This window comes from Mustela nigripes, chromosome 18, assembly GCF_022355385.1.
Source record: "Mustela nigripes isolate SB6536 chromosome 18, MUSNIG.SB6536, whole genome shotgun sequence".
Taxonomy (NCBI): Eukaryota; Metazoa; Chordata; class Mammalia; order Carnivora; family Mustelidae; genus Mustela; species Mustela nigripes.
Window position 1 is genome coordinate 33,618,794 of NC_081574.1, and position 26,857 is coordinate 33,645,650.

General features: G+C 48.8%; 1 protein-coding gene and 1 long non-coding RNA gene across 4 annotated transcripts in view; one reads left to right on the plus strand and one right to left on the minus strand.

The window, feature by feature from the left end:
• On the minus strand, nucleotides 1-17,702 carry ADRB3 (adrenoceptor beta 3). Of its 3 annotated transcripts, XR_009401100.1 has the most exons (4): nucleotides 16,345-17,702; nucleotides 8,597-9,374; nucleotides 5,640-5,807; nucleotides 1-579 (listed from the first exon to the last, which is right to left on the minus strand). XR_009401100.1 is itself a non-coding variant. In XM_059384230.1 (2 exons), the coding sequence occupies exons 1-2, from the start codon at nucleotides 17,542-17,544 to the stop codon at nucleotides 15,590-15,592; spliced, it is 1,230 nt and encodes a 409-aa protein (XP_059240213.1). In that variant the 5' UTR covers nucleotides 17,545-17,702; the 3' UTR covers nucleotides 15,474-15,589. The 3 variants fall into 3 exon arrangements, 1 of the variants encoding a protein (XP_059240213.1); XR_009401099.1 differs by lacking the exon at nucleotides 5,640-5,807; XM_059384230.1 differs by lacking the exons at nucleotides 1-579; nucleotides 5,640-5,807; nucleotides 8,597-9,374 and adding an exon at nucleotides 15,474-15,619.
• LOC132006461 (uncharacterized) overlaps nucleotides 16,846-26,857 on the plus strand; it is an 18,818-nt gene continuing 8,806 nt past the window's right edge. Inside the window, exons 1-2 of the long non-coding RNA XR_009401101.1 lie at nucleotides 16,846-16,937; nucleotides 17,881-18,086. This is a non-coding gene — a long non-coding RNA (uncharacterized LOC132006461). The remainder of the gene's footprint in view (nucleotides 16,938-17,880; nucleotides 18,087-26,857) is intronic.

Genomic DNA, 26,857 nt, shown 5'->3' on the forward strand with positions numbered 1-26,857 from the left:
ACAAGTAGATGGAGAGGCAGGCAGAGAGAGAGAGGGGGAAGCAGGCTCCCTGCTGAGCAGAGAGCCCAACGCGGGACTCGATCCCAGGACCCCGAGATCACGACCTGAGCCGAAAGCAGCAGCTCAACCCACTGAGCCACCCAGGCGCCCAATAAATAAAATATTTTTAAAAAGAAACAACTATAATGAAGAACATCAATTTGCTACAAACAATCTATAACCACACTTAACATTTTGGTGTTACCCTCTTCCAGTTTCTCTTCTGTGATGTTTATATTTTAAGACAATTGAAATCAAAATGTACATGTCATTGTCATCACACATTTTTCACTTCACATTTCAGTTGTGAGAATTCTAACATGTGTGCCAAACAGAACTGTTTCCGTTGCAAGTAATAAAAAAACCAACCCAAACTAGCCTGAGCAAGAGAGATCACTTATTTGCTCTGTAACTGGGCAGCCCGACTTCCATCACAGTTCAGTTCGGAGTGTCAGTGTGTCGCCAGGGCTCCGGCTTCATTCCCTGTGATTTCCTTGACTCTGCTCTTCTAGATGCTTCAGTTTGGTTCTCCAGCCGACTCTGGGCACAGGAGCAAAAGTGAATGTAGCAAGTACAATATGATACACATTTGAAAGAAGTTTACAGAACAGTTCTATTTGTAAAGAAATAATGCCAATTACTAAAGGCATGTTTGAATTAATAATGGGACATCCATAGCGGTGCCTGGGTGGCTCAGTGGGTTAAGCCTCTGCCTTTGGCCCAGGTCATGGTCTCAGGGTCCTGAGATCAAGCCCCACATCAGGCTCTCTGCTCAGCAAGGAGCCTGCTTCCCTCTCTCTCTCTGTCTACCTCTCTGCCTACTTGTGATCTCTCTGTGTGTCCAATAAATAAATAAAATCTTTAAAAAAAAAGGAACATCCATATAATAGAATTTTATGCAGCTGTTAAAAGTAGCCCTCTGACATGGGGGGATGGAGAGGAGAAAGGAGTTGAGGGAAACTGGAAGGGGACATGAACCATGAGAGACTATGGACTCTGAAAAACAATCTGAGGGTTTTGAAGGGGTGGGGGATGGGAAGTTGGGTGAGCCTGGTGGTGGGTATTATGGAGGGCATGTATTGCATGGGGCGCTGGGTGTGATGCATAAACAATGAATTCTGGTACACTGAAAAGAAATTTTAAAAATTAAAAAAAAATGTTTTTAAAAGTAGCCCTCTGTGTACCTTTGTGGAAAAATCTCCAAGATACTACCTTAAGTAAAAACCAGGGAGGTACAGAATAGAGAGCAAAGTGGAGGAACATTTGGGGAGAGGGTGTGGGGAGAATAAAAAATACATTTGCATGTATATGCATGGAAAATCTCTGGAAGGATACATACCAGGAGCAGGTAACTGTGACTGCCTCTGGAGAGTAGAAATGGGTGGTTGATGGATAAGGACAGGGAGAAAGACGAACCTGCTTTTCATTGTACGCCATTTTGTACTTGGGAAATGTTAAACCAAACACATAGATCTCCCATTCAAATACTGTGTTTATGTTTTTAAAAATGGCCTCAGCCTTTCCAGACATTATATCCTTACAATCCAGAGGAAGGGAGAGCACCTCTTCTCTTAGGTCCCTGGACGAACGAGGCCGTTTCCTTCCCGGAAGCCCTCAGTCTCCTTTTTCCCTTCTCTTGGCTGCAGTGAGTCACTGGCCCATCTCTGACCTGATCGTGGGGGAGGATGGGATACTCTAGTGGGTTTAAACCAACCGCCTAGAGCTGAGGCTGTGGTGGATCCCTCCCAGACCACACAAGAGAGAGGGGACAGAAGGTTTCCTTAAAAGAAATCTCTAGTGTTCTTAAAAACGGGAATGGGCGGGGAAGAGAGGCTAGGAAAGCTGTCAGCAAGGGTTCACTGCATCATCCATTCTGAAGTCTTAAAAAATCGCCTGTTTTAATGCCTATTTTTATATGTGTTGTCCTTGTACTTCTAAATCCGTTAAACTTCCAGGGTCCCCGTTGCTGTCTCAGCAGCCATGGGATGCAGGAAAGGTGCTCTCTGGATGACCCCAAGGCTATGGAGTGTGACCGCAGGAGGGTAGTCACCCTGGAGGAGTTGGCTGGCTCGTGCCAGAGGCTCTGTCTGGGAGCTGATAACTGGAGTGGAGTGTTTATGGCCCCATGTTCGCTTCTCTCAGCAGCCCAGGTACAGACATGGCTCAATGAATTAGAATAACCTGCCTTTTCCTACACAGTATGGACCACTAGCTGATCTTAATCTTCCCCAATTGTTCCTGACCATTCTCAGGGTGCTCTGTGTGACTTTGGGGAACGTTCTTTCACATTCACCCAGTGCAGTCAACCCCTCGCCCACATCTATTTCGTAGGACATCACTTGGGTCCAGCATTTCCCTATTGCCACAGGGACCAGTGACCACTCTGACAACTACAGGACACCAGTGTGAATGCCGAGGACCCATTCTCCTAAAGCTTTCAAAGCCATAAACTCTCACCTACCAGAGCAGTCAGTCCATGTCTGTAACCCTGAGAGTCCCTGGAATAGTTCCTTCAGCTCTTATCTACCTTCCCTCTTGGCCACAGCACTCAGACACAAGACCCGCCAACCCTGCCCAACGACTGTCAACTAGAGCCTCATAGTAGAGCAGACAGAAGAGCTAGGCAGATCTGGCTTTCCATCTCAGCTTTCCCCCTTAACACTTACATACCCTTAGGTAAGTGGTTTAAACTCTCTCCACCTCAGTGTATGCATTTTATTTAAGATTTATTTATTTATTTTGAGAGAGAGCGAGTGTGTGCATGAGCCTGACATGGGCCTCAACCTCATGACCTTGAGATCACAACCTGAGCCCAAACCAAGAGTCCAATGTTTAACTGACTGTGCCACCTAGGAGCCCCTATGCATTTTTAAATGGGGATCAACAAATAATATAGAATTGTGTGAGGTTTATTATGGAAAAGAGCATGCCACTCAGGCTACCAAGAGACAGAAACCACCATATCAATATCCAAGGAAGTTTTGAGTCTAGAGTTTATAACACAGAGTATTTGGGAAGTTCAAACTAACATTTGAACAGACTAGTTTTTAAAGGGCTCCCCCCTCCCACAGGAAATTGCAAGACCCCAATCTTCAGGTTCTAGTAACCATGGTCACAGAAGTTGGCTGCTAAAGTGGAGTAGTCCTCATGGGGAAATTTTCCCATAGACCCCTCAGGCTCAGTCAAGGAGGACAAAGGGTAAAGGAAAATCATAAAGAGCTGGGAAAGAGGGGTGTCCTTATAACTGATCCAAAGAGTTCATTCCATTGCTAGGAACGCGGATCAAACAAATGGTTGCTCCTTCTGTCCCTGTCCACATAAACGTGGTATGTGCTCTGGACCAGTGATCACTGTATGTTGCTCCCCTTCCCTGCTTCTCTAGATGGCCTTCATAGCCTTTTCCCTTCCAGCACTGAACACTGAATATATTAGGGAATAGTTAAATTCCGCTTCAGTCCATAAGCTGCAGTATTATGGGTAGCCGCTTTCAGATGAAGATAATTCACCTCACCCAGAGATCCTAACTCAGAGCCGGATATTGGATGTGAGTTTGGGTTGTTCCTTTTGGGAGGAGAGAGCAAGGTTTTACTTGCATGCAGAAACACTGCATTCTGTTAGTTTTGACCATTCTTAAAATTACATGCTTGGAGAAAAATATGGGCTGATGAGCTTCCAAAAGGTGGAAGATAGTGATTTTTCTCCAAGTCCACCCAGAAACCCCTTTCCTACTCTTTCTGGTAGCAGGCCCCAACCCTCTCCGCAGCTTTGGTCCTCGAATCCTGAGTGACAGCGCTTCCTGGGAGAGGAGGCACGTGGCTCAAGCCTGGGCTCTTGGAGTCCTGCTGGAGCTGGCAGAGAAGAGCTGTCCATTACTCTCTAGTCAGAGAGCTGTATGCAAAGGATCCTAAAGCTCTCAGAAGCTACTGGGCCCGCCACGGAGGAAACCCCAAAATGACGTCCACTGCCTGTGAAGAGAAATCGGAAAAGAAGAATGTCCGTTCGTTGGCTCAAGTCTCTGATTCCGGTCAGTATCCGTTAAGGTACTTGGTGGCAAGCCACAGAAACGGGCTCTAGCTGGTTCGCGTATAAGAGGAATTTATAGAAAAGATCCATGGTAGCTCGCGTCAGCGATAGGGAGGCTGGAGATTTGGGAGCAGGACCCACCGCTGCCATCAGACCACGAAAGGAAGCAGGTGGGGATCCTACCGCCGAACATCAGAGGACGCAGTGACTGACCCCACCTTCACAGTCCTCTGCTTGGCCACCCGAAGGCCGGCTGCCACTGCAGGTCCCAGACATGGGTCTTCGCGGCCACAGCCACTGCGGTGGATCCGGACCCTCCACGGTCCTTCCATCGCAACTCGCATCTCCGAAGGCCCACGGACCAGGAAGTCCGCGTCTGATTGGCTGATCCCACTCACGTGATCCCGCGCCCCGCCCCCAAAGCTCTAGCTAAGGGGTGGGAGGAGAGCGGGTCAGGTCATGACCCCCTCAGTTAGGGCAGGTGGGCACTGCCTTCCTACGAGAGTCCGAAAAGGAAGACTTTCTTCTGGAAAGAGGTACACAGGCTGGGCATCCAAAAAAGATAAATTTTCACAATTTTATCACCCCTTTCCCTCTCTTCTCCAACACCCCCATACTTCCTCCCACACTACTGAGGGTACTTGTTTCACAGAGACAAGAAAAGCTGTCAGAAGAGGGTTTCATGGGCGCCCATCACAGCTGCCCATCTACTGACCTAAGTACCCACCTACTCTCTTGTCTCTTAGTAGGGTGCTTGAGCCCCCCTCTTCTGGGCCCCATCTCAGTCCACCCTCTGCCTTTGTTGCCTGGGTCCTGGCTACACTGTCCTGCACTTGTCCTTCCTCTCCTCCATCGCCAATCACCCCTCTTCCCTAGAACATTCTCTCGGGCGTACAAACAGGCAGCGGAACCCCCATCTTAAAAACAAACACCGCTCTGGTGACCTCCCCTCCCCTCTCCAGCTGTGACCCCATGAGTCAGTCAGGGTTCAACCAGAGAAGCAGAACTGCTGTGAGCGATGTGGGTATTGTGGGAATTAGACCTCACACAATTGCAAGAGGACCCAGGGAAAGGAAGGTCCCGGGAAGGGAGTTGGAGATTGAAAGAAAAATCCTTTGTCAGGCTGTCTGAAACTCCCCTGGTGGACAAATCAGAGCCTCCAGGGAAATCTGAGAAGCCAGACACATCATTTGCAGAATTGGGACTCAGAAGGGGTGATGCGTGGAGGGGTCTATGGGAAAATAGGGCTTCTGCACAGCTCCACATCTGCGGGTGTGCAGCCAAGTCCCCAGTGGTGTGGCATCTCACAGTCGGCAGAGCCCGCACTCTGGAAGCAGAGCACCTGCTCTGGGCCTGGCACAGAGGAGAGTCTGAAGACAAGCAGCCTCCCCTAACACGTGTGCTTTCTGTTCTCACTCTGTAGTCCCTGCGGTATTAAGTGGGGGCCATTTCTCTTCTGCCTCTCATATCTTTGGCAGGTTTCTCCTCTTTTGGTCAACTCTAACCCAGAATCTAACAAGAATTCTGGGAAATAGGTACCCAGATTAATTAAGATGACAAGGAGATCATCCACCCACCACATTTCTCTGATCCTCTTCAGAACAGCAGCTATGGAGAGACTGTTTTATATTTTCTATCTCCACTTCTTCATTTCCCAAGTTCTCTTGCGCCCATTCCATCACCTCCACGCCATCAAAGCAGCTCTCATCGAGGTCCAACGTGACAATGGTGCATTCTTGGTCCTCCTATTTGAAATGTCAGCAGCATATGACACAACAGGCCTCTTACTCCTTGAAACACTTTCTTCCCACAGCATCCAGGATGCTACTTACTGTGGCTTCTGCTTTCACCCCTCTGCTGCTGCTCCTCAGTTGCCTTTTCTGGTCCCTTCTATTTCTGACCACTAAATGTTAGAATGCTCCAGGGCTTGATCCTCAGTATTCTTTTTTTTTTTTTTTTTTTAATGCCTGAAGTTGTTTTATTTTTTCCAACTCTATTGAGATCTAACTGACATATAGCCAACATTGTGTAAATTTAAGGTTGTGTATTCAGAATGTATTAAATTGATTTAATACACTCTGAATTTTTCTCTTCTCTGTCTATGGTCACCATGCAGGTGAGCTCATTTCACTCCCATGAGCTTAAATATCCATCTGTCAACTTTATATTTCCAGATCCAACTTTCCTTCTAACCTACAGATTTGGAAATCCACATGCCTATTGATGTTCCAACAAATAATTAATAGACTTTTCAAATTTATTGTGTCCAGAAACTAACTCATAGTTTCATATCTCACTTCCCTTGTCCTACCCCCCATTTTGGTCAATGGCAAGTCCATTCTGCCAGGTGGTCAGGCCAAAAATCTTGGTCTCATCCCTGACATCTTTCTTTTTCTCTTATACCCTACCTTCAACTCCTTGGAAAACTGTATCCTTTTTATCTTGTGATATCTCTAGAGACTCTTCTCACTATTACTGCTGAGATGGATGGATGAGTGGATGAAAACAGTGTACAATCTGTGTTTAGATGGAGGACAGAGGCTACAGTCTGTGTGAAGACACAAAGATAAAGAAGAAAATGAGTTCATTAGTAAATCTAAGTGTGGTTGGAATAATAGTGTATGGAGGAGGAGAGTGGTGAGAAATCAGGTAAGGAAGGTAGGCACTATCCATTTAATGCCACACTCTGTATGGAGGGCTCCAAATCTCACCCCAAATGCTTTAGAAAGCCATTGAATGATTTTAAGAAATGGAATAAATAACATTGTCAGATTTATATTTTAGAAGAATCTCTCTGGGGTCTTATGGAGGGTAGCCAGAACTCGGCAGGCCAAGTGGAAACTACTTTAGTTCATTTGGTTAAGAAGGGATGAGGGCCTGAGCTATGGCAGTGGCTAATGGGTAGACTTGCCACATGTCCCCCCTAAAAACACCAGGCACCAGACCAAGCATTAAGGGAGATGCTGGCAAGCAAGGGCAATCCTGAAAAATATCCACTTAATTTAAACAACATCTTATGCATCAGTAATAAGTTCCACTTATTTTTGTGCAACTTTTCTATCTCTTGCTTTTTAAAGAATTTTTCAATACAACAACTTGCAAAAAATGTTAAAGGACAGCAAAGGCAAAGTTTAAATGTGTTTTTCATTTCATGAGGTCAGAAGTCCAATGGCAGACCAACCAGGTTGATACCAGCTAGCCAGCAACACTACCAAGGAGATGAGCATGAGAGTGGATTAGGAGTAAGAACTAGTTTGTTCTTAGGACTAGTTCTTCCCGGGGCATCTGGGTGGCTCAGTCAGTTAAGCATCTGACTCTTGATCTCGGCTCAAGTCATGATCTCAGGGTCCTAGGATCGAGCCTTGTATCCTATCCATCTGTCCGTCAATCAGTCTGTCCATCGGGCTCCACACTCAGTGGGGATTCTGCTTGAGATTTTCTCTCTCCCTCACCCTCTGCCCCTCCCCTGCTCAAGCACACTCTCTCGCTCCTGCTCTTAAATAAATCTTTAAAAAAAAAAAAAAAAAAACTAGTTCCTCCCTCAAAAATGAGAGGAAGCCATCACTCAGCTAGGTTCAGGATCTTGAGGTTGCTGGAGCAGTAAAATTCACCATCAGCTCTATATGTTTCTTCTTCCCCAAGAATGGTAGGAATTTCTCCATTGGAAAAGCAGCTGCCTAAGTGTCGTCCCTTAGTTCCCCTGTCTCCCTCCCTGTGGTTCTGGGAGAATGTTCCAACATCAATTAGGTTCAGACTTGGGCCCGGGGGAGGCTTGGGAGGAAGGGTTCACTCATGTGATCCAGTGACTGGTGAGAAACCAGAGACACTGTGGGTGGCACGGAGCTGCTGCAAAGCTCTCCTGTTCCCACTTCTCTCTTCCCTGGGAAGGAGTGACCCATCCCTTCTCCCTTCTGGGAATACCAACAGTGGAAGCAACATTTCTTGGTTCTTGCTGAAGAGATTTTGGAAACGATGTTTGCTGTGTTTTTGTGGTAAAAAAGGGTGGTTCCTCACTAGCAACTCAGAAATAAATCGCTTTTGAACTTTTAGCTCCTCCTTTTCTTAAAAAGGTATGTGTGGGCCAAGGAATCGGAGAATGACTGGTTGTTACCTCAGGCCTTCATCAAACACAAAATCTAAAGGACCCTGTTCCTCAGACACCCAAGCAAGAGTCTCCGAAAGACCTTTGGAAGAATAGTAAACCATATCTGGTCATGGGATCTTTCCCGAGCTTGTGGTTCCACTGGATTTTGGTTTCTGATGGGAAACCTTTAAAAACACCACCAGAGAAGGGCACCTGGCTGGCTCAGTCAGTGGAGTGTGCAGCTGTTGATCTCAGAGTCATGAGTTTGAGCTCCTTGTTGCAGGTAGAGACTGCTTAAGTAAATAAAAAACAAAACAAAACACCACCAGAGAAGGACTATTAGAAAGAACAGCCTTGGGCAGAATTGTGCAGTGAATCTGCATTTGTTTTCTATTGTTGTGTAATAAATTGCTACAAACTTAACAGCTTAGCACAACATATATTTATTACCTCACAGTTTCCATGTCTCAAGAGTCTGTGTATGGGGGAGCTGGATCTTCTGTTCAGGGTCTCACCAGGCTATAGTGAAGATGTCAGCCAGGGCCACAGTCTCCTCTGATGCTCAGTGTCCTCTTCCAATTCACGTGATTGTTGGCAGGATCCACTTCCTTGCACTTGTGGAAATCAGATGGCTAGCTTCCTCGAGGACAGCCAGAGTATCTTTCTGATGTCTTCCATCTCTGACCTCTGACCTTCTTTTAAAGGGCTTGCCTGATTAGGTCAGGCCCACCCAGGATAATCTGCTTTTTAATTAACCTAAATCAATTGATTAAAGACCTTAATTACATCTTTAAAGTCCTTTCACCTCTTCCATGTAATACAACCTAATCACAGGAGTGATATCCCATCACCTTTGCCATATTATTATTTCTTAGAAGCAAATTATAGGTCCCACCCACATTTAAGCAGAGGGAATTAGACAAGGACAGGGGTCCTTGGGAGTTCTCAGAATTCTGCCTCCCACAAAGTCTAAGAGATTCTGGAGAGAACAGCCCTTTCTGAGGGGTGACTAGAGTGGATGTTAATCTTCAAGACCAGAACTCTCAGTTAAAGGATTTACAAGTGTCTCTCACTATATTGGGTCAAATGGTAGTCCCCAAATATATGTTAACCTGGAATCTCAGAATGTGATCTTATTTGGATTAATGTTCTTTGCAGATACAAGTAAGGGTCTTGAGATGATGTTATCCTGGATTAGGATAGGCTCCAAATCCAATGACGTGTGTCCCTATAAGAGACAGAAAAGAGACACACATGGACACAGGAAGAAAGTGAGGACAGAGGTAGAGATTGGAGTGAGATATGTCTCCAAGCCAAGGAATGCTAAAAATTTCCAGAGCCACCAGAAGCTAGGAAAGGGGCATGGGACAGACTCCTCCTCAGAGCCTCCGGAAGGAGCCTGTTCTGTTGATACCTCGCTTTCAGACTTCTGGCTTCCAAAATCATGAGAGAATAAATTCCTGTTGTTTTAAGCCACAAAGATAGTGGCAACTTGTTGCAGCAGCCTTGGGAAATAAATACACTCATTGATCATTGTTCCCGTGCGAATCAACATCAAAGAGACAGACTTGGTAGTGTCGAGTGCCACATGAACTCTGACTCTATAGAGATACCAATTTCCAGAGATCAGGGATGCCCTAAGAAGTACTAAAGCAAGGCAGCTTTGTCACCCACTTCTGTCATTTATCACAGAAGGTCAGCAGATCCCCATTCATTTATACCCTTTTATTATCCCTTCATTGATGAGTGTGTTTGATTTGGCTGCTGTTTAAAAAAAAAAAAGACTAAAATAACTCTCACTTAAATAAGATAGGAGTTTATTTTTCTTTCATGTAAGAGTCTTAAACAGAAGCAATCCATGGTGGACATGGTGACTCCACACTGTTGAACACCTAGGCGCCTCCTCCTATCTGGTTCTTCTGCCACCTGTAAAACATAGTTGCCATCTCATGACCTAAGGTGGCTGCTTCAGTTCCTACCATCACACCTGCATTCCAGCCAGTGCAAAGGGGAAGATTGGATGTGGAAGATATGCCCGTTCCCTTTAATGGCAGACCTGGAAGCTCTATACCTCAATCAGCTAGAACTTAATCACATAGTCACACCTATATCTGCCAGAAAGCTGCAATGTCTTAGCAAGACCATGTGCCCAGCTAAAATTAGGGGTTCTATCACTAAAGGAAGGAGGGAAGAATGGAGAGCAACTTCTGTCCATTGGAGACAACAAACACAGTTCTGACTTGCTCAGTGGCTTCTCAAATCTGGGGCCCAGGGAGAAGGAAAGAAAGATCCAGAAGTGGAAATCCATGAATAGATAGCAACCCTACTGCACTTCTGAGTACAGGATGAAGCATAACCTTGAAAATGTGGGTTTAAAACAGCAGGAATGGGGCACCTGAGTGGCTCAGTGGGTTAAGTCATGATCTCAGGGTCTTGGGATCAAGGCCCCCATAAGCTAGGCCCGCATGGGACTCTCTGCTCAGCAGGTAGCCTGTTTCCCCCTCTCTCTCTGCCTGCTTCTCTGCCTACTTGTGCTCTCTGTGTGTCAAATAAACAAACAAAATCTTTAAAAAAAAAAACTTAAAAAAATAATAAAACAGCAGGAATAAGATGAACACAGAAAAGCTAGGAGGATAGTATTCCTCCTTCCCCATGATACCTTCTGTTGTAGGTTGAACCGTGTCCCCCTTAAAGATACATTGAAGTCCTAACCCTCAGAACCCGTGAACATGACCTTATTTGGAAATAGGGTCTTTGCTGATATAATCAAGTTAAAATGAGCTCATACTGATTAAGTCGGGCCCTAATCCAATGACTGGTGTCCTTATAAGAAGAGGGAAATGCAGACACAGACACACAGGGGGGTGATGGCCGTGTGAAGATGGAGACAAAAGTTATAATGATGCAGCTACAAGAGAAGCAATGCCAAGAATTGCCTGCAACCATGAGAAGCTACAAGAGCCAACGAAGGAGTCCTCCTCTAGAGCCTTCAGAGAGTGTGTGATCCTGCGAACACCTTAATTTTTTTACTTCCAGCCTCTAGAACTATGAAAAAAGGAGTTTGTTACACCAACCCTAGCAAACTAAGGGGTCATCTTCTTTTCTGGTTCATTAGGGCCTCATTCTAATAATCTTTCCTATAATGTGCCACAAAGCCCTGACATCCGGAAGTGTCTTGTGTCCGAAACTTCCGTCCATACTTAAGATTTAGCTCATCACAAATGCTGTGTGGGAAAGGAAGGGTAAGCCAAACCAGGACTAACATGTCAGGCAGAGGCCAGACCAGAGTCCGAATGTGAAAAAAGAGCCGTGTGTGTGCATGCGCAGTGACGTGGATATGAAACCAGGGGCATCTGTCTGAGGCAGGGATGAACCTGCAGAGGAAAGACCAGGCAGGATATACCCACCCAGGCCAAAGACAAGTCCAAGATCTAGGCTGTCAGTGGGAGCAGGACTACCCATAGATTAAAACCAGGAGGCTTGAGAGGAATCCTTGCTCCCTACTCTGATGACACTGTTTATACCAGAGGAACCCTATCTATTTCCACACGCTGTATGCGGTCTCGCATCTGGTCTTCAAAATCCGTCTGGGTGAGCTGAGTAGAACAGTAACAGAACCTCTATTTGATTCACAGGCAAACAAAATGTCAGAGAGGCCAAGTAACCTGCTCAGTGTCACATAACTGATTATCAGTGTGTGTGTTTGGGGTGGGGTGGGGGGATGAACTTTAGAGCCCGGTAGACTGAATTAGAAGCTATGTGATTTCTGTGAGGCTCTACTATTTAGTATCACTTCAGCATAACATTTGCAGACCCCCTCTTACAGTATCGGCATGCGGACTGGTGCTCAATCCATGGCTATTTCCTTCTCCCTTCCTTGCTTCTCCAGCCTCAAATCTGGTGCTCTCTGTGCTACCCGTGTTGCCTTTCTCTGACTAAAGTCATCTTGGCTACTTACAGTTCACCTCTCTAGAGATCAGTTTCTTCGTCTACTTTACCAAAGGCCTGGACTAAATCATTTCTATGATCTCTCTCAGCTCTGAGAGTCCCTGGCCTTAAGAAACCGCATTTCTGGGGCGCCTGGGTGGCTCAGTGGGTTAAGCCGCTGCCTTCAGCTCAGGTCATGATCTCAGGGTCCTGGAATCGAGTCCCGCATCGGGCTCTCTGATCAGCAGGGAGCCTGCCTCCCTCTCTCTCTCTCTCTCTGCCTGCCTCTCTGTCTACTTGTGATCTCTCTCTGTCAAATAAATAAATAAAATCTTTAAAAAGAAAAAAAAGAAAGAAAGAAAAGAAACCGCATTTCTGCGGCCCCTCTGGAGACCGACACGGCCAAACCCACACCTGGTGTACCTCCTATCACCATCAGGGGGCGCCCAGCACCGCTTATTCCCGCAGCGGGGGCCGGTGGGGGCGGGGGGAGCAAAGCCGGAAGCCGCGAAGCTGTCTCTTCCTTGGACTGCGGACTGCCTCGCAGAGATTTAGGCGAGCCAGCCATCCCAGACACACTCATTCCCCCTCTAAAGGCAAGAGAGGAGAGAAAGTCACCCTTTCTCCCTTTACTTCATAGATGAGGACGCTGAGGAAAGCGTCTTGATTTTCCTTAATGTCATCATTAGATTGCGTCCTGGAGTTTCTGCTAATCTAACTTGAGGAGCCTATTATGTTTCAACTAATTGACCTGCGGTGGACCACATCCAGGGCTTTTTGCATGGGGTGGGGGAGAGCATCAGCTGTACCCCTCCCCACTTCTGGAGAGACATGCAGGCCCCCACTTCTGGAGAGACATGCAAACACAGATACAGATCTATAGCCTGGAAGCACGAGGGGGGTCGGGGCAGATGATTGGCTTTCAGGATCAAAACCTAAAGGAGCACTATTTCCATGGCCTTCACCTGTGCCCCTAGAATGAAAGGGGAGAAGCTGCCCCTACTCTGTAAGAGCTGAAGAATGAAGCTGGTGTGGGATGGTAGCCCCATGAGACCCACAGTCTGCAACTACCACCGTCCTCCAGAAGAATCTACCATAGGGAGAGTCCTAGGAAAAGCCTGTTCTCAACCTCCTCCTTACCCTAATTCTGCCTGCTCCTTAGCAGTTCCACCTGATGACCTAATGCAGAAGGTAAGTCACCTCTGGAAAACCCAGTCACTCATTCCTTCTCCACTGAGCCCCGCCCCCTTCACCCAGTCATTTCTGCCCACACCCACCCCTGTTAACAGACTCTGGGAAAGCCGGGGTTCCATGGGCTCTTTCCTTCTCACTGGTCTGTAAGTCTTCACTTCTCTAGGTTCGAAGCATGGTTGTTTGTCTTCCAGAGTTCAAGTGCTCAGGCCCTGTGCTAACAAAAGCAGCCTGCTCAGCATCCAAGATGTAAATCGCCCTCTGCCTGACACCTGGCCACAAGCTGCTGGAAGGATGACCAGAATGGCTGACTCCCCATCTGTCAGATGCCCTGGTGACAATTTGCAGACAGAGTCCACAGCCCCGTGCAAGTCTAAACACTCTAAAAGGGCCTGACAGCTGGCACATGGGTGTGTGTCAAGCAAGACACGGGCAGTATGAGCTCTTGGATAAGGTTCAAGGACATTTCTATAAACCAGAGCCCCACTCCTCCCCCCCACTCCCCAAATCATCCTTCTTCCCTGCCTAGGACTGACTGGACAACTTTCCTCGGTAATGTTGGAAAAATATCCAGAGATGGAGAGATGAGCCCCGGTACTTACTCCCTGGCCAAAGCAAGACTTCCTTCTCCACTAAGTATTCAAAAATGAAAGCCTTGCCAAGAAACCTCCAGCACCGCAGACCCCAGAGATCTCACACAGTTCTGGATTGAGAAGGAGAAAGTCATCTTTGGTATGCAAACATCCGAAGATATAAAACCTGGGCTCCTGGAAAAAAGGAGCTGCAGAGGCCAGGTCCAATTCACAGGGAACACCCATATGTGGAAATCCACTGAGCTTATCCTCAGCGCAGATCAAAGCTTTGTAACTCTGGAGCCCTGGACCCTAGCAGGTACATTGCCCCTCGCTGTCACACAGTAAACATTTGATGATTTACTAGCCATCCTGTAAATCAGCTGGGACAATGCTCTCTGCTTATGGAGTTTAAATAAGAACTCACAAAACGATTCAGTGATTTCCACAGAAATTTTCTTTCCATAGGAAACTGCCTGATAAAGTTCTTAAGAATTGGAATAAGGGGGGGAAATTATCAACTGACTCAAACTTGTAACTCCAGCTTTACTTCAAAAGGATAACTTTGATTTCTGCAGCCCAGGAAAGAGAGAGGTTGTAGAAAGGATGGGAAACATCAGAATATATTTATAACCAAAGACATTTGCCCAACACAAACAATGTTCTGTGCCTCCAGACACACACACACATACTCACACACACACACACACAACACTAGACAAAACTGGTTCCCCATGGCAATGGGATCTTACAAATGCACCCCTGGCTTATAGCATGGGGGCTGACATACACCCCATGTGCCCTGATCCTGAGCACAGCAAACTGTGTCCTCCTAGGAGCACTGCCCTCAAGTCCGTGGGCAGCTTGGCTTTGCTCCCCACTTGTAAGTAGATTCCATGAATTTTGGAAAGATGGGGATATAGGAGTGGCAAAGGCTCAAGCTCACTCCCTTTCACCCAAACAGACTTTTCATCTTTTCTTTCACCCCGATTAGGAAGAATGGGACAGGGGTTAGTCCTAATTTATTGTGTCTGCCACAAGCCAGCTCTAAGAAGGGAGTAAGGGGATTATGGGGGAAAGAAATGGAGAAAAGAAGGCAGGAGATGAACCACATTTGGTAATATTTATTAATTTGATGTTCCAAGGAAGAGAAGGGATCCATTCTAATGGTTTGCCCTCCAACAACCCCCCCCCCACCCCCGCAAAACCCTGAAGAAGTCCTTCTGGCACCAAAGTGGGGAAGCTAGTGCTTAGACATCCCTAGTGATGGAGTCAGGGACAAAACCCCATACCCGGAACTTTTCTAGCTTTCTGCTCCCAGCCTAGGTAGGCCCCCGAACCTGAAGAACACTGTGTGGTCTGTCAGGTCCAGGCAGCAGAAGGAGTGGAAGGAGGAGTGCTCTCTTTGCCTTAAGCACACAGCATGGAAGTGGGCAAGGTCACAGGTGCGCCTTCAAAGCTAGTCCTGAGCTCCAAGGGCAGCTGAGCTCAGGCTGCTGGACACTTCAGCTGCTGAGATAGTGGTGAAGTTCAGGGATGGGTTTAGAAAACTCTCAGAGAGACAAGAGGCTGACAAAAACCCACTTGGTAAGGATTTCCCCTCCCCCATAAGCCCCCCCTCCCCATCCCAAGGCCAAGTCATCAGTTTCTGGAAGTCAGATTTCCAGCTGAGGCACTCCACAGGGCTCATTCTAAACAGGGGCCAGAGGCTTTCCAAAAGTTCTGGATCAACAGAGTTCTTTCTCCTCATGGCTCAGGACCTAAGAAATTCCCCCAGGAAGCCCTGGAAAAGGGAGATAACATATCTTGGGATGAGGGTCACAGGGTGGGGACAGGGGCACTAGAGGAAAGGAGTGAAGGTCAGGGACCCTGGAAAGCATCTGTAGGTAATCACACAAATTGCATCTGGGCTGGGCTCCACCCAGCCACAAAAAAACCCACCCCCAACCCTAACCCAGCCCGGCTCCTTCCAGGGAGAACCGACACTCACTCACGGGTTCCCCCACTCCCATTTATCCTTCACACCCAAGTGGTTTCTCACTATCACTCCTATGAAAAGCTATCAAACTTTTCAAAGAAACCAGAGCTGAGACCGAGAGTTTGGGAAGGCCTCTAGTCTTCTCTGCAAGTCAAAGCCGGCCCAAGTGGTGGCAAGAAATCTGGGAGGCCAAACAACTGAGCTAGAAAATCTAGAGCTGACCCGGCAGGCTCAGGAGACAGACGCACTTCCTGAGGCACACAGGTTGGGTCCTGGGTTGAGAAACAATCCGCTGCCCTCCTTTGCTTCAGCCCGGGGGGGTGGGGGGTGGGGGGGGGCCGATGCGGGGGGGGGGGGGGGGGAGGTCCTGGGTTCCATTTTGGTTCCCTACTCCATGCCTCCCCTTCTTTCGCTGTAGAGACCTCTCCAAACCCACCTCATCCTACCGAACGCCAAACTCGAAATGACCAAAAGGAGACACAGAATGCTTCCTATCTTGAGCCGCCTGCCATCTCGCCTCGGTTACCTACCGTCCCGTTGAGCGGTGGGCACTGCCTGGACTCCGCGGGGCTGGCCAGTGCAGCAGGGGCGCCCGAGGGGTCGCCAGGCAGGGAGGCGGCGGCCTGGTGCTCCTCACGCCGACAGCGGCACAGGAGACGGCGGAAGGCGCTGCGAAAGTCGGGGCTGCGGCAGTAGATGAGCGGGTTGAAGGCGGAGTTGGCATAGCCTAGCCAGTTAAGGGCCAGGAAAGCCGGGCTGGGAACCAGAGAGGGGCCCCCGAGAGCGCGCATCACGTTGGCCACAAAGAAGGGCAACCAGCAGAGAGTGAAGGTACCCATGATGAGACCCAAGGTGCGCAGGGCCCGGTGTTCCCGGGGAGGCAGAAGGCGCGCGGGCCGCCGACCGTAAGAGGGCACCCCTGCGGGCGAAGCGTACGGCCCAGCTGGGGCGGGGGACACAAAGCGCGACGCAGTCGGCGGAGACTCCTCGGGCGGGAAGCGGCCCAGCTCCCGGCGCAGCAGGCGCAGTTGGCGCGTAGCCACGAGGAAAACGCGCGCGTAGACGAAGAGCATCACCAGAAGCGGGAGGTAGAAGGAGACGGAGGAGGAGAGCAGCGCGTAGGGTATGTTGGAGGCGAAAGCGCAGCAGTGGGGATTGGAGTGGCAACGCTGTGCCTCGGCGTCGGCTCCCACGCGCCACCATTTGCTCATGATGGGGGCAAACGACACCGAGGCGGACACGACCCACACCAGCACCACTGCTGCCCGGGCGCGCCGTTTGGTGACCAGAGCACCGTAGCGCAGCGGGTTGGTCACTGCCAGGTAACGGTCCACGGCTAGGGCGCACAGGGTTTCGATGCTGGCTGTCACACACAGCACGTCCACTGAGGTCCACAGCTCGCAACCAGTGGCTCCCAGGGGCCAGTGGCCGGTCAGGGCCAAGGTGGCCCCCGGCGGCACTACTAGCAGTCCCACCACCAGGTCTGCTGTGGCCAGCGAAGTCACGAACACGTTGGTCATGGTCTGGAGTCTCGGCGTCCGGGCGATGGCCACGATTACCAGCAAGTTGCCTCCCACGGTGACTAGCACCTCCAGCGCCAACAGCGCCCCCGCCAAGGCCACCGCCCACGGCACCCCTGGCAGCCCACTCGCGTTGGCAGTATTGGGCGTCGGGGTGGGGGCAGCAGGCCACGAGGCCAGAGAGCTGTTCTGGTGAGACCACGGAGACATTCCCAGGGCGTGCGTGGGCCGGGAAGGAAAGAGAGAGGGGGTCTCCCTTCTAGATGGGTCCCTTCCCCCAGCTCAGGGGAGGGGACAGCAGCAGGGCGTGGGAGCGATTTCCTCGGCCTGGGCCATCTTCCCTAGTTGACCGGCGAGAATGCTCAGCCTCCCCCCCACCCCACCCGCTTGATGCCACCGCTTGGGGTGGGGTAGTGGGGGGAGGAGTGGAGGCCCTTAAAGGGGCAGCGGCCAGTAGTCTCGATGCGTGCCGGGCGTCAGGAAGGGAATTGGAGGGAGGGGAGGGAAGACAGATGGGTGCCTGAGTTTTCCTTTAACTATGTCTAGAGCCCCGACACCTGGACTTCTCTGCCACGTTGTGCCCACTCCTGCCATACCACCGCACTCACTCAGCGCAGCACTCCGTCAGCCCTGATTTCCTGAACTCTGCACCAGTTTCCCGGGAAGATCCAGCAACGACACCGGCTGATGGGTGACGAAGACCGCTCCCTCCACACCAGTGCGGCCACCACCTTATCTTGTTAGAGGAAAAGGTAACCCACCCAGGGCAAGCAAAATAATCCACGGTAGCATCTCATCCACTTGAGTGTCCTTCTCTAAAATATTGTAAGTAAAAGAGGGCAAGACCTCAATTCCGATGAGATTTGGGCCCCTTTTTCTTCTCTTATTTCCTTTACCCTCTCTGCCCCTCCGGTTTTCTATTGTCTTTTTGCTATTCTTGTTCTTTGCAGTTACTGGAGAAATTCGACATTTTTCCAGGAGTCTTTAGCATTGCCTACTCATTTAAATTTTGATTTGGCTTCAGGTAGTCCCGGATGCTGAGAGTTTCAATTTCTGCATCTTCCCCATTGCCCATAGTCCCTTCTGCACACTTTTCCAACCTAGACAATTTCTAGACGGTCCCTTATTTTAAAATTCTTTACAAATTTTTAAATTTCAAAATTCTTTACAATTTTCCATTTAAAAATTCTTCAAAGACATGTTGAAAGTGAACGGACGGGTGTGAGGTTGAGGCATGAAGCCTATCTACCGCCCAGCCACCCACAAATCTTCCATCACTACCCTCCTGATAGTAAAATATTCACTCTACTTTCTTGAAGGTTTTATTTATGAACTTTCAAAAATTAGACGATGTTCAGCTGAGGAATTCACATGTTGCATCTTCTGTTGTGTGGAAGGATAGGCCTGGTTTGTTGTGTTTTGGTTTTTGTTTTTTGTTTTAAGATTTTATTTATTTGAGAGAGACAGAGATAGTGGGAGAGAGCATGAGCAGGGAGGAGAGGGAGAGGCAGGCTTTCTGCTAAACAGGGAGCCTGATGCAGAGCTTGATCCCAGGACCCTGGGATCATGACCTAAGCGAAAGGCAGAGGCTTAATTAACTGAGCCATCCAGGCACCCCAGGCCTGGTATTTTAAGGCCTCTTGAAGTTTTTCCAACAGCCCCATCAGAGCCTCCCTCACCTTACAAGCCTAAAACTCTTTCTCTCCCCCAGACTTCAGGCTGTTTCTGCCAGCCAAGCTCTCCCAATCTCTAAGCCAGTTGCTGTCAAGCAAGGTGTGGGGAGGTGAGGCTGCAAAGAAAACCCCTGGGTTCAAGGTGAGAGGCAGGAAGACTTAATACCTTTATTAAGTTCTATCAGAGAACCTGATCCTGGAGCTGTCTTGCTTTCTCGCCTGTAACAATGGGACAAAAGGGGAAAAATTATCATGGAAAATGCCTCCAGGGCCATACCCTCACATGTCTCATTTGAACAGCTCTATATTTCAAAAGAACACTCTATAGTCACTGGTGTAAGCAATCCCTCTGGGAGGCTGAGCCAGGGGTTGGGAGGGGACGTGAGGACCTAAAATTATCCCTGAGGAGAAAGAACCAGTTTTGTCTCCCAGGGACCCAGCAGCTCACCCACAAGCAGGGTTTGTCCTTGGCCCCCACACCAATGCCTTCCACATCCATGCAGTACCCCAAGCAGGTCTTTGGATCCATGGAGCTGCCCAATGAGTAGAGGTCCAGAGCCTAGCCTCAGCCCCCAACCCCCCAGTCCCGCCCAAGTGATGCAGGCCCCACTTGGCCTTGAGTCTTGGCTATGGCCTCCTGCAGGTCATCAGGGCAATCAGTCCCCAGTTGGGTTTTGCAACACCTCAGAGTGTTGCCAGTTATCTCAAAGGGGTGTCATAAGATTCTTAAAGAATAATCTCTAAAACAAATACAAATTTTTTTTTTTTCCCCCAGGACATCAGAGTTGAATAAGTAGGCAAGGAAGTCAAGCAACTTCAAAGGATGTCATTGCTTTATCGGGTGACCTCGATATTCTGACCAAGGGTCTAAAAATGTGTACATTTTCAAAAAAGACAAGATTTCCCAAGCCACATGAGTATGCTTGAGTTGGGGGACTGATTAGGCCAGTAACCGAAGGAGAGCATGAACAGAGGAATTCCAGGCCCCTGTTGGAGAAGGCTTTTATGAGCAAGCAGAGAAATGCTTAAGCACCTGGTGTGCTTCCCTCTGCTCACCCCCCAGTTCCTGCTCCCATTTCTCGTCTGGCCTCCCCCTGCCCAAGCGGCTGCCAAGGAGAAGGGCTCCCTCCTTTGCCACTTTGTTCTCTCTTTTCTGGGCTTTTGTGTTATTTTCACTCAATCTTTTGAATAGGTAATGCATTCATGTTATTCAGCCATCAAAATGCATGTTAGAAAGTCGCCTTCAGCGGCACCTGGGTGGCTCAGTGGGTTAAGCCTCTGCCTTCAGCTCAGGTCGTGATCTCAGGGTCCTGGGATCAAGCCCCACATCAGGCTCTCTGCTCAGTGGGGAGCCTGTTTCCCCCTCTCTCTGCCTGCCTCTCTACCTGACTGTGATCTCTCTCTCTGTCAAATAAATAAATAAAATCTTTAAAAAAAAAAAAAGAAAGAAAGAAAGTTGCCTTTCTTAAGGGGTTTTCAACTTCCTTATGAGTAATCACCCTTGGTCTCTTGTTTTCTCTTCCAGTAATATGTTGTAAACAAGTCAATACGAATATATGTGTTTTCACTCTCTCCTTTCTACACAGATGGTAGTAAATTATGTCCACTCTTCTGCACCTTGCTTATTTTCACTTAATGTATATCAGGAATCCTCCCATACAATACACAATAGCGTCCCATTTTTAATATTTCATCGCATAGTTATACCATACCCTATGAAACCAAATGGTCACTAGTGGATATCCAGTTCATTTCCAATTTCTACTCATAGATGATGTTGCACTGAATCACTTGAAACGTGTCCTTTCACATGTGTATGACTGCATTTGTAGAACACATTCCTAAAGATAGAATTGCTGTAGCATAAGGTACATATATTTGCAATTTAAGATTTATTGCCTAATTACCCTCCCCAGACAACATACCCATGTATACTCTGGCCATGGCCAGATGGAGAGTGGAGGCAATGACCTGCTGCTCTGGGAGATTGTCCAAATGACTGGCCCCAGGGGACTTAGTGCTGCCTCGTCTGTAAAGGTCATCCAGCTCTGGACAGAAGCACACATTGCCCAGGGAGAGCTTTACCCTGGCTCTGGGCCCCAGATGACCTTTATTCTGTGCCCTTGGAAGCAGACAGTGAATGGGGGCCTCTGAAGCTGCCAAATGCAAACCCCCCGGACTGTTGATGTGTTGGGGGTTCCAGGCATGCAAACAATCCTGTAATGTAAGAGGGCAGTTGTGTGATGGTCTGTGATTTAGAATACATGGTCAGTAGAACTGGAAGAGGCAGAGGCTGCCTGATGGGTGGAAGTTCTGATAACGGGGTTGTGGGGGTAAGGAAGGGGGGTGGCTGTCCCTCCCTTGCTTGAGTAGCTTGTGGTCAGTCTTTTTTTTTTTTTTTTTTTGAGATTTTATTTATTTATTTGACAGAGAGAAATCACAAGTAGATGGAGAGGCAGGCAGAGAGAGAGAGAGAGGGAAGCAGGCTCCCTGCTGAGCAGAGAGCCCGATGCGGGACTCGATCCCAGGACCCTGAGATCATGACCTGAGCCGAAGGCAGCGGCTTAACCCACTGAGCCACCCAGGCGCCCCACTTGTGGTCAGTCTTAATGCACATCACAGCTGGGTGTGTGTGTGTGTGTGTCTGTGATAGGGTATAAAAAAGTGTGGGGAGTTCAGACGACTGAGGCTTATATCTCCTCCAAGACTACGTATGTTAGAGGTGTTCATGTGTTAGAGGTGTTCTGGTCTATGATTTGTAATCTCTCCATTTTGCTTTAAAGTTGTTAAAAGAGACCATGAGTTCATGGTGGAAATTTCTTCCCTTTCTTTACCCTGCCTATCTCCTCCAATTAGTCCAGGGGAATAAGATGGTAGTGACATAGAATCAGAGATAAAGGGGTCTTAAAGATCAAATCCAACACAACATTGTATAGAATTAAAAGGCCAAGGCCCAGAGGGGAAACTGAGTCGTGGCCATGATCCCACAGTAAAGCATTCCTATCAGATGCACAGGCATCCAAGGAGCTGGATCCTTTTCCAGAGCACCTCTCCGTAAGTACTCCCCCAGCCCCCCAACTCCCCAGCCCCACTCTCAGCTGGGCCCCGGAATAGACCACTGCCCTGCCTCTGGAACCGAAAGGAAGCTCCTAACCTAAGACTTCCCTTGTGTTCTGTAACACAGCATAGCCAGTTCTACACACATCTGATATTTCCCAAGGAAAGGAACTTGAAGGGAGGCAGAGAAAGGGCCTCCATTCTTGGGACACAAAAGGTCTTCTGGTGACTAAGTGCTACCCTGGGACAGACTTTATACAGGCAGAGAGAGAGTGCACATTGAGGATTTTCTAGCAATGTCTTTTCTGTTTATTTCTGGCCATCAATGGAAAAAGAGACCAGGAAATATTTCCTTCACTCTTGAAGGATAAAAAGACATCCTTGTTCTAGTCTCTTGGTTTTGTTTTGTTTTGTTTTAAGATTTTATTTATGTATTTGAGAGAGAAAGAGATACCATGCACAGAGGCAGAGGGAGAGGGGAACCAGACTCCCCACTGAGCAGGGAGCCTGATGCGGGTCTCGATCCGGGGACCCTGGGATCGTGACCTGAGCTGAAGGCAGACACTTAACCAACTGAGCCACCCAGGTGCTCCACTGAGTCATCATTAAGGTCCTTGACTCCAGGAGAAGCTGCTCCCCAGGGGCTGGGAAAGGTCACACACCCTACCTGCAGCCCAGACAAGACTTCTTTGGAGTTTAGTAAGGCACCATCTTCCAGAGAGGTAGGGGAGAAATCAATCCATGGTGGGAGGGAGAGAGCATGAGAGGGGTACCCACCAACCCACAGATAAGTTTCTCTCCTGGCCTTCCAGGCATACTGCTTTGGCTGATCTCTTTGCACCTCCTTTCTTTTTTTTTTTTTTTAAGATTTATTTATTTATTTATTTGACAGAGAGAGAGAGATCACAAGTAGGCAGAGAGGCAGGCAGAGAGAGAGGAGGAAGCAGGCTCCCTGCTGAGCAGAGAGCCCGATGCGGGACTCGATCCCAGGACCCTGAGATCATGACCTGAGCCAAAGGCAGCGGCTTAACCCACTGAGCCACCCAGGCGCCCCGCACCTCCTTTCTTTGATCCAGAGAAAGATTCCGCTTGGAGGAGGCCAGATCCACCACACCTCTTGGATCTGTGATCTCCCTCCTTACTCTTCCCTGGGAAGGAAAGCTCAGACAAGGCTGGAGCTGGTCTGGCTCAAGAGCCTGGTACTCAAACTGAATGTGATCCAGCTGCTTCGCTCACATCAACCCATCCTTTCCCCGAGGAAGCAGGTCCTGAGGCGAGGGTGGCTGGTGCCCGGGAAGGAAAGGGAGAAAAACAACCAGGGTGGTTTCTCCTCCGACAAAGAAACCAATGCCTCACAAGATCTGACCCGTCCAGCTGAGCCTGGAACAAGGAGTCATGCGGGCTAGAAAGAGTAAGGAAGCCAAGCCGCACGAACCCATCAGGGGAAAATTAAGTCTGGGGGTAGCTAAGATCCAGATGCCAGGCGAAAGGCTGTGGCAGGGGAAAGAGGAAAGGGTTTCCTGTTTTTGAAGAAGTCATGGGTGGGGAAAGGCCACTTTTTTTTCTTTTTTAAATCCCAGGAGAAGGCAAGACATTTTGCTTCTAGGCAGGAGGGGACTGTCTTCCCCTCTTATGATAAATGGGCAACAGGAGGAGGAGGAGGAGACATCCTCAGGCTCTCCATTCAGCCTGATTCATCAGGCTGGACCTCTTGGGTAGAGGTGTGGCAGCCTGGGTCTCTCGGCCTCTCAGTCACAGCTCTGCATACTTTCTCTTGTGCCAGTCAGTCCCCAGGGAGAGTCAGGTGACTAGGACCCTTTCTACTCAGGCAGAAAGCTCCAAGCCCCAAAGAAGGACATGGGGTTTCACTTTATTCCTCTAGTGCTGTGGTAGGCAGCTTGGGGCATAGGCCTTGGATAGGGTGGCTTTATCCCATGAGAGAAAAAAGAAAAAGAAAGAAAGGAGGGCCTCTCTTGGGGATACCAAGGTGACATCTTAGAAGGGAACCTGCTGTACATTTTACCCAGCTGCCCAGGAGCAGACAGGCCCTTTCCCACCGCTGGTGAGATAGCTAGAATTTAACCCTCTGCACTCAGGCCCAGGTCACACTTGTCAACTCTCACATGCCTGAGCTTGTCCCCAGGAGTCCTGGGCTTCTGCACAGGTGTTGCTTCTTGGAGGCTCCACAAGATACTAGCCGAGAGGTAGCTGGGATGTTAGTAAAAGGAGGCCAGGTGATCAGGTATCTTTTACAAACTGCAATATACAGACCAAGTGAGGAAATTATTCGGGGTTGCAAAGGAAATGGCACGATGAAGCTGGGAAGCAAAGCCAGTTGTCCTGGATCTCCAGCCTCTGGCCTTGGCTGGCGGCTTGTTCCATGTTCTCTGCTGGAGAATAGTTTGGGGTTTAGGGTTGGGGAGTGGAGGTGCAGAGAGGGCTGGAGCCCAGAAGCAAGATCATTAACATTGACCTCCTCTGCTTCCTGGAATTTGAATTGCCCCTGACACTCCCTGCCCCCCCCCCCCACCCCCCCGCAGAGAACATCCCGCCGCCGCCCAAGGAGATGAAGGAGTTAATGCAGTGGCGAAGAAGTGTGTAGAAGAAGAATGGGTAAAGGAAGGGTGGGATTCGGAGCTGCTCCCATCAGGGTGGGGCTGTGCTCCTCCAGACCAGGAAGGAGGGCTTTGTTTATAGGGGTACAGTTTTTCTCCATGCCCAAAGTGAGAAGGTCCTGGAAGGGGTGGCTAACAGAGAGGCAAGGAGGAAAAAAATGTAAACAGTGGTAAGAATGTCTGCTCTCTCCTGGGAGGTGGGGGCAGTGGAAGACAGCCCTGGATTTTTTAAAAGGTTCTTCCTTTTTGGCATCTGTACCCCATTAAAATATCCCAAATGATGCCAGGGACACTCAAAGCCCAGGGCTCCTGTAGGTCCCAGGGCCCTCTCAGAACCACAGAGTACCAAGAAGAAATGGCATTAGGAAGGAAAAGAGTCCTTGCTAGGGACATGGCGGGCCCCCTCCATTCCTTCATTCCCCTCTCAGGAAGGAGGAGGAGGAGCCAATGGACCAATTGGAATCTGTTTCCTGTGGCACCATGGTTAGGGTCTGAGGACAAAAAGGAGCCATTATTCTTGCAAACCAGTTGGAGAGCTGCTTACCTTCAGTTCACTATAGGTGTCACAGGCACACACACACACGCACGTGCCCATAAGCACACCCCACCTTCAGAGGCATGCACACTCAGAGATCCGTACACGCAATCTACAGAAACGCAAATACTCAGATATACACCAAAGAGAGTCGTCACAGCCATATGCAGACCCAAGTGCGCCTGGCTGAAGTTCACCACCCACAGATGCAAACCCGCACCCCCACACCAAAGCCCAGAGTGTGCACATAGGCACCCTCCATCTGGCGGGCTGGGAATGAAGCCACAAACCACACAGCTACAAGAAGCTCCAGCCGAGCGCAGAAGCGGAACCAGGTCAGAGGCCAGCACCCTTGGCTGCGTCTCTCTCCACTCATCTCTCCGCAGTGGTGCTAACAGCACGAACTCCAGGTCCCGAGTCTGTCGTGGGAAAGTCCTTTTAAAGCATGAAAGGCAGCGCAGGCTAAATTAAACCCAGCCCCAGTCCTGCTTGCTCAGAGGGAACCAGTCACTGGCTAGCCAGCTCCCCCCATTTCATTGTCATCAGTCCCAGGGAAATTCCACAGGCAAGTCCTTTTTTTGGAAGAAGATGTCTTAGAAAGAATGCCTGCCCCATTGCATTGATTATCCATCCGTCAGCCCTTACGGCCCACAGCCATTTGCTGGGCACCAGGCTAGGTGCTGGGAGATGCCAAGAGCTATCAGACATGGGAGTGCCCTTCAGACAGATTCCACTCTGGAAGGTGAGACTTACACACAAGAGAGTAACAGCCACGTGATGAGGACAGAAGGGTGGAAGTGGACATCAGTGATAGCCAGATTCTGAGGAAGAAGAAATTGCTTCCAGATGGGGGTGGTCAGGAAAAAACTTCACAAAGATGGGAATTGGAGTTGAGTGTTCAGCAGCTTATTGAGACAGAGAAAGGCATGGAAAAGGAAAAATGGCATCCCGGATGGTAGGACTGGCATAAGCAAACATTCTGGATTGGTGTGGTTTCTTTAAGCTGCCTTGCCTGCCTTGGTTAATACACCAGGCACATTGGAAAAGGGCCCACTGACATTTATTCACTGTTCTTAGCCTCAATCCTGGATGCCTTACCCTTATCCATTCATTCCTACTTACATTCAAACTTACAGATATGACACTCATTGAATTTTGGTTCTCCGCTCTCATTTTGAACTTGGCAAAAGGTAATACCTTCCTATTGAAAAGTTTCCTCATTCCCAAGGCTAGATATCCCACCAGTTTTTCTTGAACACTCTTTCCCTGACTGACTTGCCCCCTTCATCCACTATCACCTCCTCCAAGGGTAGCTTTCTAGCCCAAGAGGATGGTGAGGAATCCCCTCTGGAGAAGTTCCCAAGGGGCATCTTTCCTGGGTTCAGCTTCCAAGATACTGTAGCATACCAGGAAGAACAATGGGTCAAAAAATGTTGTTGGATGAAGAGCTTGTCTGACTCAGAAGAGTGTGTGCCTCTTGATCTTGAGGTCATGCGTTCCAGCTTCATGATGGGTATGGAGATTATTTAAATAAATAAATAATTTTTTGATTAAAAAAAGAAAATAATTGTTGTTAGAACCATTGTTAATCCTCCTGTTTTAAGGATGATATAACATGATTTCAGGAAGATAGAAAGTTGCCT